This window comes from Calidris pugnax, unplaced genomic scaffold (genome assembly GCF_001431845.1).
Source record: "Calidris pugnax isolate Ruff unplaced genomic scaffold, ASM143184v1 scaffold332, whole genome shotgun sequence".
Classification (NCBI taxonomy): Eukaryota; Metazoa; Chordata; class Aves; order Charadriiformes; family Scolopacidae; genus Calidris; species Calidris pugnax.
The window spans coordinates 220,162-230,534 of NW_015091053.1; the positions used below are offsets into that span (position 1 = coordinate 220,162).

The window sequence follows — 10,373 nt, forward strand, 5'->3', positions numbered from 1 at the left end:
GGGGTAAGAGGTCCCAGGGGAGTGAGGGGCCCAAGGAGAGAGCCAGGATAGCAGACCCCACTCTCTTCCCCAGCTTGGGGCACCACGTGCTCAGCGCTGCTTGCCCCTCCATCACTGCCTCTACACCTGCGTTGACACGTGTACCAACACCAGCCAGACAATAAAGGTTTATTCTATAGGGTGATGCCTCTGCCTTGGGTCCTCCTCCTCCGCTGTGCCACTGCTTTGTGCCACCAGTGCAGGGCACAACATAGCGCCTGGGGAAGGGCTGGCAGCCGGCCCCTCTGCAGGCCCGCTGCTCACCCAGCCCAGGGAGGGAACAACACAGGGAATATGCTGCTCCTCCTGCTCAGGGACAATGCCCAGAGCTGAGGGGCACCATCCACATCCCATCCTGGCAAAGGGCTCTTGGTTCACTGCCTCCCACTGCCCCCCACCCTGGCATGGGGAGAAGATCCTACGTTGCCACCAAAGCTGTGCAGAGCCAGGTCTGCAGATGGTGCAGCCATGTCCTGCTCCCTTCCCCAGCTGAGGGCCACGTGTCCCCACCAGGCCAGCACAGCCACTGGGCTGTGGCTCACCACTGCAGGACCTATTTGTGGGGTTACACCTATGTCCCTGCACTCCAGTAAGGACAGCTCATCCCAAGCTATGGTGCCCCATCTATCTATCCATCCATCAGGAAAGGGGTGGCACAGAACAGCAAGCCTAGGCCATGGGAGTTTGTCAGCTCGCCAGTGGTGGTTGTGTACACAGGGTGACCCTGCCATCCCCTCCCACCACTGCAAGGGGCTCTGGGGAACCCAGCTCCTTCTGACACCCAGTACAGAGCACTGCAGGATGTGCCCCACCAAGCCCCCCCAGAAAGACAACACAGTGCAGCCCATTGTATGCAAGGGCTTTACTGGGAGCTTGATAAAAGACAATCCTGCTGGGGTGTAAAGCCATACTCCCGGGAGGCAGCTCTCTCACCTCTAGGACTCAGCACATCTACCCTCAGCACCTGGGGCTTTCTGCTGAAGGTTTCATCCTGTCCCATGCAGGTAAGATACCACTGCCCAGCACCAGGAATCAGCTAAGCCTCAGGGCATGGCAAGGGAGCATGAAGAACGCTGCCCCTCCAGACCGACCAGGCTACAGGGCAGGGAGGACAGCAACAGGCACACAGGATCCCTGGGATGTCCTCAATGCCCAGGGAGTCCCTGCTCAAGGCTAGAGCCACCCAGGACAACCTCAGGGCAGAGGCTACACAGCACCAAGAAACAGCAGGGGCAACTTTGCCACCCCAGGGCACTGTCCCCAGCTGCTGTAAAGCCCTTGTCCCTGCGCAGTGAGGACTGGCTGCAGGATCCTCTCTCGAGTGTGGCACTCCCTGCTAGAGGTCTGGGTGTTCTCGCTCATCACGTTCAGGTGGGATCTTGCTGTCAGCTTGAGGGGGCAGCAGGATGGAGGGATGCTTGGCAGGGGCAAATTGGAACTCCTCAGGCACCAGGGCATCAGGTGTCTCCTTGCGGTAGAAGCCCAGCTCCTGTACCAGCTGGTTGATCTCCTCACGGGTCATGTCACTCAGGGGGATTCTCTGCATGCAGACAGGGACTGCAGCCTGGTGCCTGTGGGACACCAACAACCCCAGACCCTGCAGTGGCAGTGGGTGACATGCTGCACACTCACCTCCAGCTCCTCATATCGGTGGCTGAGGAGCACGAGCTCAGGGTCAGCGCCGGGCAAGTGCTTCATCTCCAGGTTATGGCTGGGTGGTGTGTTAAGGAGCAGACAGTGCTGGACAGGCCCATGTGGTCCCCCCATTGCATCCTCTGTCACATCCTATTCCCTCCCATCCCATCCCTTCCCAGCCCTCATCCAGTCTCACCCTGTCCTCCACTGCATCCTGTCCCGTCCCCCATCCCATCCCTTCCCAGCCCTTATCCAGTCTCACCCTGTCCTCCACTGCATCCTGTCCCGTCCTCCATTCCATTCCATCGCATCCCATCCCCACCGCCCATCCCGGCAGCGCCCCCAACCCGAACGCTGCTGGCGGCTCAGGGTTGTCGTGGCCACCGGCGGGTACTAGAGGGGAATGTCCTGGGTGACGAAGGCCTTCACCTGCGGGTAGAGTGGGCGGCCGGGCCCGGCTCAGCGCCGGGGCGACCTCCCCACCACGGCCTGCCCTCCCCCACCCCGGTTCCGCAGCACCTACCTCCCTCAGCCGGTTCAGCCGTCACCCGCCGCAGCTCTGCGGGAGGAGAGACCCCCGTTACCCACGGCGGCGCCCGCGCCGACCCCCCCATCCCCTCCCCGTCGTGCTCACCTCCACCTTGCCCCGCTGAAGGCAGTGTGGGCTGGATGAGGGGGCAGTGAGGTGGACTGAGTCCTGGCTGTGCGACAGAACTCAGAGGGTTGTCCTTAATGGAGCAGGGTCAAGTTGGAGGCCTGTAACCAGCGGTGTCCCCCAGGGGTCCATACTCGGCCCAGTCCTGTTCAACTTATTCATCAACGACCCAGATGAGGGGACAGAGCGTATCCTCATCAAGTTCGCTGATGATACCAAACTGGGAGGGCTGGCCGACACTCCAGAGGGCTGTGCCGCCATCCAGCGTGACCTGGACAGGCTGGGGAGCTGGGCAGAGAAGAACCTGATGAGGTTCAGCAAGGGCAAATGTAGGGTCCTGCACCTGGGGAGGAAGAACCCCAGGCACCAGTATAGGTTAGGGGTGGACCTGCTGGGAAGCAGTTCTGAGAAGAAGGATCTAGGGGTCCTGGTGGATGGCAAACTCTCCAGGAGCCAGCAATGTGTCCTTGTGGGCAAGAGGCCAATGGCATCCTGGGCTGTGTAGGGAAGAGTGTGGCCAGGAGGTGGAGGGAGGTCATTCTGCCCCTCTGCTCTGCACTGGGGAGGCCACAACTGGAATCCTGCCTCCAGTTCTGGGCTCCCCAGTTCAAGAGAGACAGGGAACTGCTGGAGAGAGTCCAGCGTAGGGAAACTAAGATGATTAAGGGATTGGAGCACCTCCCTTATGAGGAAAGCTCAAAGAGCTGGGGCTCTTGAGCCTGGAGAAGAGAAGGCTGAGGGGAGACCTTATCTACATTTACAAGTATCTAAAGAGTGGGTTGAAGGACGATGGAACCGGGCTCTTTTCAGTGGTTTCCAGTGATAGGATGAGGGGAAATGGGCACAAGCTGGAACATGGGAAGTTCCATTCAAATATGAGGAAAAACTTCTTTCCGGTGAGGGTGCCAGAGCCCTGGAACAGGCTGCCCAGAGAGCTCAAGGCATCCCCTTCTCTGGAGATTTTTCAAGACCCACCTTGATTCAGTCCTGAGTGATGTGCTCTGAGCAATCCTGCTTTAGCAGGGGAGTTGGACTAGATGATCTCTAGAGGTCCCTTCCAACTCTGACAATTCCGTGATTCCCTTAACAAACAAAATGCCCCAAGTCCTGTCCCACCACTATTCCCATGACTTTGAGTGCCAGACATCAAGAAATTGGCAACAGAGACTTAGCCACCACAGCACCCAGTATCCCAGATAGTGTAATCCACTCAGGCATAGTCCTGCACCCCCACTGAATCAGGAAATATGAACTGGAAGGTTCGGGGAGAAAAATAAGGAATCTTCCAATGATATAGGAGATTCATCCAGGACGCTGTACATGGTAACTTCCCAGGGATTGAGCGACCTTACCCAATAGAGAGGGTAAGGGATTAAGAAACATATGTATGGCATATGGCATGCTATTAAGATTGTGATTGGTGCACTCTTTTAAAATATTAATATCTAGCGCGCTTGTGGTTTGTGGTGTTACTTTTCGGGATCACTTGTAGGTTGCAAAAGTGTCTTCCACGAATTGCTTTTAAATTGCAATAGTATAATCGCCATCGTACACATAGAACCTGCAATAGTGGTGTATTGAACCTGTGAGTGAAGTCCAAATAAATTGTTAATTTGAACGTCTCAGTCCTTTTCCCCATTTTGTCGCACAATTGCACTGGGATAATCCTAAACTGGATCTGCTGACAACACTCCTGATGCAGCCCAGGACACCATTCATCTGCTCTGCCCCCAGGACACACTGAACCAATTGGCCAATTTGGTGTCCACCAGGAAACCCAGGGCCTTTTCTGCAGAGCTCCTTTCCAGCCAGGTGGCCCCCAGCATGTCCCAGTGCCTGCAGTTGTTTGTTCCTATGGGCAGGACTTTGCACTTTCCCTGGCTGAGCTTCATAAGGTTCCTGCCAGCCCGTTTCTCCAGCTCGTCCACTGGATGGATGCACGACCCCCTCCTTTATCAGCACCCCCTCTCAGTGTGGTGGCATCTGCAAACTTGCTGAGGGTGCACTCTGCGCTACCATCCAGGTCAGTAATGAAGATGTTAAACAGGATGTGACCCAGTATTGGCCTCTGGGACATACCATCAGTTGCTGGCCTCCAACTAGACCTTGTGTCACTGACAACTGCCCCCTGAATCCAGCCATTCAGTCAGTTTTCAATCTACCTCATCATCTGCCCGTCCAGCCCATACATCAACAGCTTCTCTAGCAGAATCTGATGGAAGACCGTGTGAAAGGCCTTTCTGAAGCCCAGGTAGACAGTGTCCACTGCTCTACTGCTTCTGCCAGGCCAGTCACTTCCTCACAGAAGGTGGTTGGTTTGGCTAAGCAGAACTTCCCCTTGGTGAAGCTGTGCTGACTTCTCCCAATGACTTCCTTGTTGTTGGAAGCTTGACACTGAAAGAGGGGAGATGGAGCTGAGATGTGGGGAAGAACTTCTTTGCTGTGAGGGTGCTGGGAGCCTGGCCCAGGTCGCCCAGAGAAGCTGTGGCTGCCCCATCCCTGGAGAGGTTCAAGGCCAGGTTGGAGGGGGCTTGGAGCAACCTGGTGTGGTGGGAGGTGTCCCTGCCCAGGGCAGGGGGTGGCACTGGTTGGGCTTTAAGGTCCCTTCCAGCCAAACCGTTCTATGATTTTAGTCCAGCTCACATCCTGCTGTGGGACTGCAGCACCAAGGCAGTGAGCTCTGCCCTGCCACATCCTTGGCTAGCAGGAGTTAAACCCTGCTGAGTGAATCCATTGCCTGTATTTTTTCCTCTGCTCACCTTTGGCCCTTGTTCTGTGCAGAGTCCTCAAGGGATCCTGTGAAGCAAGCACAGCCTGTCCCGCTCCCTGCCCTGCCAAAGGAGCCAGCAAAGGCTCAGGAAGATCACGGACACCCCTGCCAGGGTCTGTCCTGCGGCACCACACTTACCAAGGGAGCCTGGATCAGCTCCTGCTGCAGTGCCTCTGGCACTGCCTGCTCCTCCCTGGGGACCTCTTGGCCACAAATCCACCTTGCCCATGCCCCCAGGAAGGAGAGGAGAAGGAAACATGGTCAGCTTCCAGCAATGCAGGAGCCCAGTAGCCCAGGGGTGGACCACGGCATTGCAAAGCACCCTGCAGTGCAGGACACAGCCACAGGCAGGACACCACATCTGCTGGAAGGGGAGGGAGCTCAGAGGCAAAGACTGGAGCAGGGCTGCCATCTGCTCAGGACATGGCCCCAAGGCTGCAGCCTACTCCCTGGCAGTAGCCCCGAGAAATTGGCAACAGAGACTTAGCCACCACAGCACCCAGTATCCCAGATAGTGTAATCCACTCAGGCATAGTCCTGCACCCCCACTGAATCAGGAAATATGAACTGGAAGGTTCGGGGAGAAAAATAAGGAATCTTCCAATGATATAGGAGATTCATCCAGGACGCTGTACATGGTAACTTCCCAGGGATTGAGCGACCTTACCCAATAGAGAGGGTAAGGGATTAAGAAACATATGTATGGCATATGGCATGCTATTAAGATTGTGATTGGTGCACTCTTTTAAAATATTAATATCTAGCGCGCTTGTGGTTTGTGGTGTTACTTTTCGGGATCACTTGTAGGTTGCAAAAGTGTCTTCCACGAATTGCTTTTAAATTGCAATAGTATAATCGCCATCGTACACATAGAACCTGCAATAGTGGTGTATTGAACCTGTGAGTGAAGTCCAAATAAATTGTTAATTTGAACGTCTCAGTCCTTTTCCCCATTTTGTCGCACAATTGCACTGGGATAATCCTAAACTGGATCTGCTGACAACACTCCTGATGCAGCCCAGGACACCATTCATCTGCTCTGCCCCCAGGACACACTGAACCAATTGGCCAATTTGGTGTCCACCAGGAAACCCAGGGCCTTTTCTGCAGAGCTCCTTTCCAGCCAGGTGGCCCCCAGCATGTCCCAGTGCCTGCAGTTGTTTGTTCCTATGGGCAGGACTTTGCACTTTCCCTGGCTGAGCTTCATAAGGTTCCTGCCAGCCCGTTTCTCCAGCTCGTCCACTGGATGGATGCACGACCCCCTCCTTTATCAGCACCCCCTCTCAGTGTGGTGGCATCTGCAAACTTGCTGAGGGTGCACTCTGCGCTACCATCCAGGTCAGTAATGAAGATGTTAAACAGGATGTGACCCAGTATTGGCCTCTGGGACATACCATCAGTTGCTGGCCTCCAACTAGACCTTGTGTCACTGACAACTGCCCCCTGAATCCAGCCATTCAGTCAGTTTTCAATCTACCTCATCATCTGCCCGTCCAGCCCATACATCAACAGCTTCTCTAGCAGAATCTGATGGAAGACCGTGTGAAAGGCCTTTCTGAAGCCCAGGTAGACAGTGTCCACTGCTCTACTGCTTCTGCCAGGCCAGTCACTTCCTCACAGAAGGTGGTTGGTTTGGCTAAGCAGAACTTCCCCTTGGTGAAGCTGTGCTGACTTCTCCCAATGACTTCCTTGTTGTTGGAAGCTTGACACTGAAAGAGGGGAGATGGAGCTGAGATGTGGGGAAGAACTTCTTTGCTGTGAGGGTGCTGGGAGCCTGGCCCAGGTCGCCCAGAGAAGCTGTGGCTGCCCCATCCCTGGAGAGGTTCAAGGCCAGGTTGGAGGGGGCTTGGAGCAACCTGGTGTGGTGGGAGGTGTCCCTGCCCAGGGCAGGGGGTGGCACTGGTTGGGCTTTAAGGTCCCTTCCAGCCAAACCGTTCTATGATTTTAGTCCAGCTCACATCCTGCTGTGGGACTGCAGCACCAAGGCAGTGAGCTCTGCCCTGCCACATCCTTGGCTAGCAGGAGTTAAACCCTGCTGAGTGAATCCATTGCCTGTATTTTTTCCTCTGCTCACCTTTGGCCCTTGTTCTGTGCAGAGTCCTCAAGGGATCCTGTGAAGCAAGCACAGCCTGTCCCGCTCCCTGCCCTGCCAAAGGAGCCAGCAAAGGCTCAGGAAGATCACGGACACCCCTGCCAGGGTCTGTCCTGCGGCACCACACTTACCAAGGGAGCCTGGATCAGCTCCTGCTGCAGTGCCTCTGGCACTGCCTGCTCCTCCCTGGGGACCTCTTGGCCACAAATCCACCTTGCCCATGCCCCCAGGAAGGAGAGGAGAAGGAAACATGGTCAGCTTCCAGCAATGCAGGAGCCCAGTAGCCCAGGGGTGGACCACGGCATTGCAAAGCACCCTGCAGTGCAGGACACAGCCACAGGCAGGACACCACATCTGCTGGAAGGGGAGGGAGCTCAGAGGCAAAGACTGGAGCAGGGCTGCCATCTGCTCAGGACATGGCCCCAAGGCTGCAGCCTACTCCCTGGCAGTAGCCCCGGGGGGCTGGAGTGCTTGAGAAGTGTCAGGGCTTTGGTCAGCATCTCTGGTGCTGCCAGCCTGTGAGGAAGACTGCACACCTCCTTTGCCTGCTGTGCATTGGCATTTCCAGAGATGCCTGCCCACGGCAGCATGTGTGTCCTGGCTGCACAGCTGCCACTGCTGGGTGCCCGCAGGGGCACTCTGTGGCCTCATCCTGCAGTGCCGGCACCTGAACTTGACACAGAGCTGCAATCCTCCACAGCCAGCACTGCTGGGATGCAGAGCTTCCCCTCCAGCCCGCCCAGACCTCCAAACGTCACTTGTCTGCTTTTCCTTCTTCCTCCCTCCCAAAGTGCAAAAGCACTGACCCACAGGATCTCACCCTGCTGTGCTTTGCACCTAGAGCAGCTGTGGGAACCAGGGAGAACATAGCTCCTGGCCATGTCAAATGCCCCACTTGGAGCTGGAAAGACCTCAATGCTTTCAGACCAGAGGGAGGCTCCAGCCCCGCCTCAGCTCTGGGAGCTTGCATGAAGCCCTGGCTGTGTGTGATGGGGATGGAGGCTACTTCAGTATTTCCAAAGGCAGGACATTCCTAAGAAGTGACCTGTCCCTCTCCAGCAGCTCCCCCCTCCCCCCTGACTTTCAATTTCTTTGTCACACTGAGTGAACACAGCTATTTTTTCCCTTCTTGGGACACTTCTAGAGCCCGCACCCTCAGCAAGTTCGCCGATGAGAACAAGCGGTGTGAAGCAATCAAGGGAAGGGATGCCATCCAGGGGGACCTGGAGAGGCTGGAGAGGTGGGCTCATGTGAACCTCATGGAGTTCAACAAAGCCAAAAGTGCAAGGTCCTGCACCTGGGTCATGGCAACCCCCACCACAAATCCAGGCTGAGCAGAGAATGGCTGGAGAGCAGCCCTGAGGAGAAGGGCTTGGGGGCGTTGGTGGATGAGATGCTCAACACGAGCCAGCAATGTGTGCTGGCAGCCCAGAAACCCCCCGCACCCTGGGCTGCATCCCCAGCAGCGTAGCCAGCAGGGTGAAGGGGGGGGAATTCTGCACCTCTGCTCTGGGGAGACACCCCCCAGTGCTGCCTCCAGCTCTGGCTCCTCAGCAGAGGAACATGGAGCTCTTGGAGCAGGGCCACAGGAGACCACGGAGATCCTGGGAGGGCTGGAGCCCCTCTGCTGTGAGGACAGGCTGAGAGAGTTGGGGGGGTTCAGCTCAGAGAAGAGAAGGCTCCGGGGAGACCTTGGAGCCCCTTCCAGTCCCTAAAGGGGCTCCAGGAAAGCTGGGGAGGGGATCCCTCTTGATCAGGGAGGGGAGCCATAGGATGAGGGGGAAGGGCTTGACACTGAAAGAGGGGAGATGGAGCTGAGATGTGGGGAAGAACTTCTTTGCTGTGAGGGTGCTGGGAGCCTGGCCCAGGTTGCCCAGAGAAGCTGTGGCTGCCCCATCCCTGGAGGGGTTCAAGGCCAGGCTGGAGGGGGCTTGGAGCAACCTGGTGTGGTGGGAGGTGTCCCTGCCCAGGGCAGGGGGTGGCACTGGTTGGGCTTTAAGGTCCCTTCCAACCCAAACCATTCTGTGACTCAGTGATATGCACACACAGTATCACAGAATGATATGGGGTTGGAAGGGACCTCTGGAGATCATCTAGTCAAACCCCTCTGCCAAAGCAGGTCCACCCAGAGCAGGTTGCACAGGAACGTGTCCAGGTGGGTTTTGAATGTCTCTAGAGAAGGAGACTGCACCACCTCTCTGGGCAGCCTGTTCCAGGGCTCTGCCACCCTCAAAGTGAAGAAGTTCCTTCTCATGTTTAGGTGGAACTTCTTATATTTGAGTTTGTGCCGATCTCCTCGTCCTGTTGCTGGGCACCACTGGAAAAAGACCAGCCCCATCCTCCTGACACCCACCCTTTAAGTATTTACAGGTGTTGATCAGATCCCCCCTCAGCCTTCTCTTCTCCAGACTACAAAGACCCAAGTCCCTCAGCCTCTCCTCCTAAGAGAGATGCTCCAGGCCCCCCATCATCTTTGTAGTCCTCTGCTGTACCCTCTCAGCAGTTCCCTGTCCTTCTGGAACTGGGGAGCCCAGAACTGGACCCAGTGATCCAGATGGGGGCCCCCCAGGGCAGAGCAGAGGAGCAGGATGACATCCCTCAGCCTGCTGGTCACACTCTTCTTAATGCCCCCCAGGATGCCATTGGCCTTCTTGGCCACAAGGGCACATTTCTGGCTCATGGTCATCTTGTTGTCCACCAGGACTCCCAGGTCTTTCTCCTCAGAGCTGCTCTCCAGCAGGTCACCCCCAAGCTGTCCTGGTGCAGGGGGTTATTCCTCCCCAGGTGCAGCACCCTACACTTGCCCTGGTTGAATTTCATCAGGTTCCTCTGCCCAACTCTCCAGCCTGTCCAGGCCTCGCTGGATGGCGGCACAGCCTTCTGGGGTGCCAGCCACCCCTCCCAGCTTGATATTGTCAGCAAACTTTCTGAGGACACACTCCATCCCGGTCATTGGTGAAACTATTGAAGAGGACTTGACTGACCCGCATGCGCACGCGCAGGGGAGGTCCCGCACGCGTGGCGGGCGCGCGCTCAGGTCCTCGCGCCGGTGAGGGGTGTCGGGCGCGGGCAGATGGAGAAGCAGGCGGGGCAGTAGCCGTCACGTGAGCGGGGCGGGGCGGCGGCGAGGCGGCTCCTGCCGCTCCTGCGCCCTTAAGGCGCCGGGCCGGGGGTGGGCGGCG

General features: G+C 56.9%; 1 protein-coding gene across 1 annotated transcript; it reads right to left on the reverse strand.

Moving 5' to 3' along the window:
• Positions 1-886: 886 nt before the first annotated feature.
• LOC106896537 (selenoprotein M) lies at positions 887-10,181 on the reverse strand. Its single transcript, XM_014956616.1, has 6 exons — positions 10,176-10,181; positions 2,309-2,323; positions 2,198-2,233; positions 2,069-2,103; positions 1,672-1,750; positions 887-1,579 (listed from the first exon to the last, which is right to left on the reverse strand). The coding sequence occupies exons 1-6, from the start codon at positions 10,179-10,181 to the stop codon at positions 1,376-1,378; spliced, it is 375 nt and encodes a 124-aa protein (XP_014812102.1). The 3' UTR covers positions 887-1,375.
• Positions 10,182-10,373: the final 192 nt, after the last annotated feature.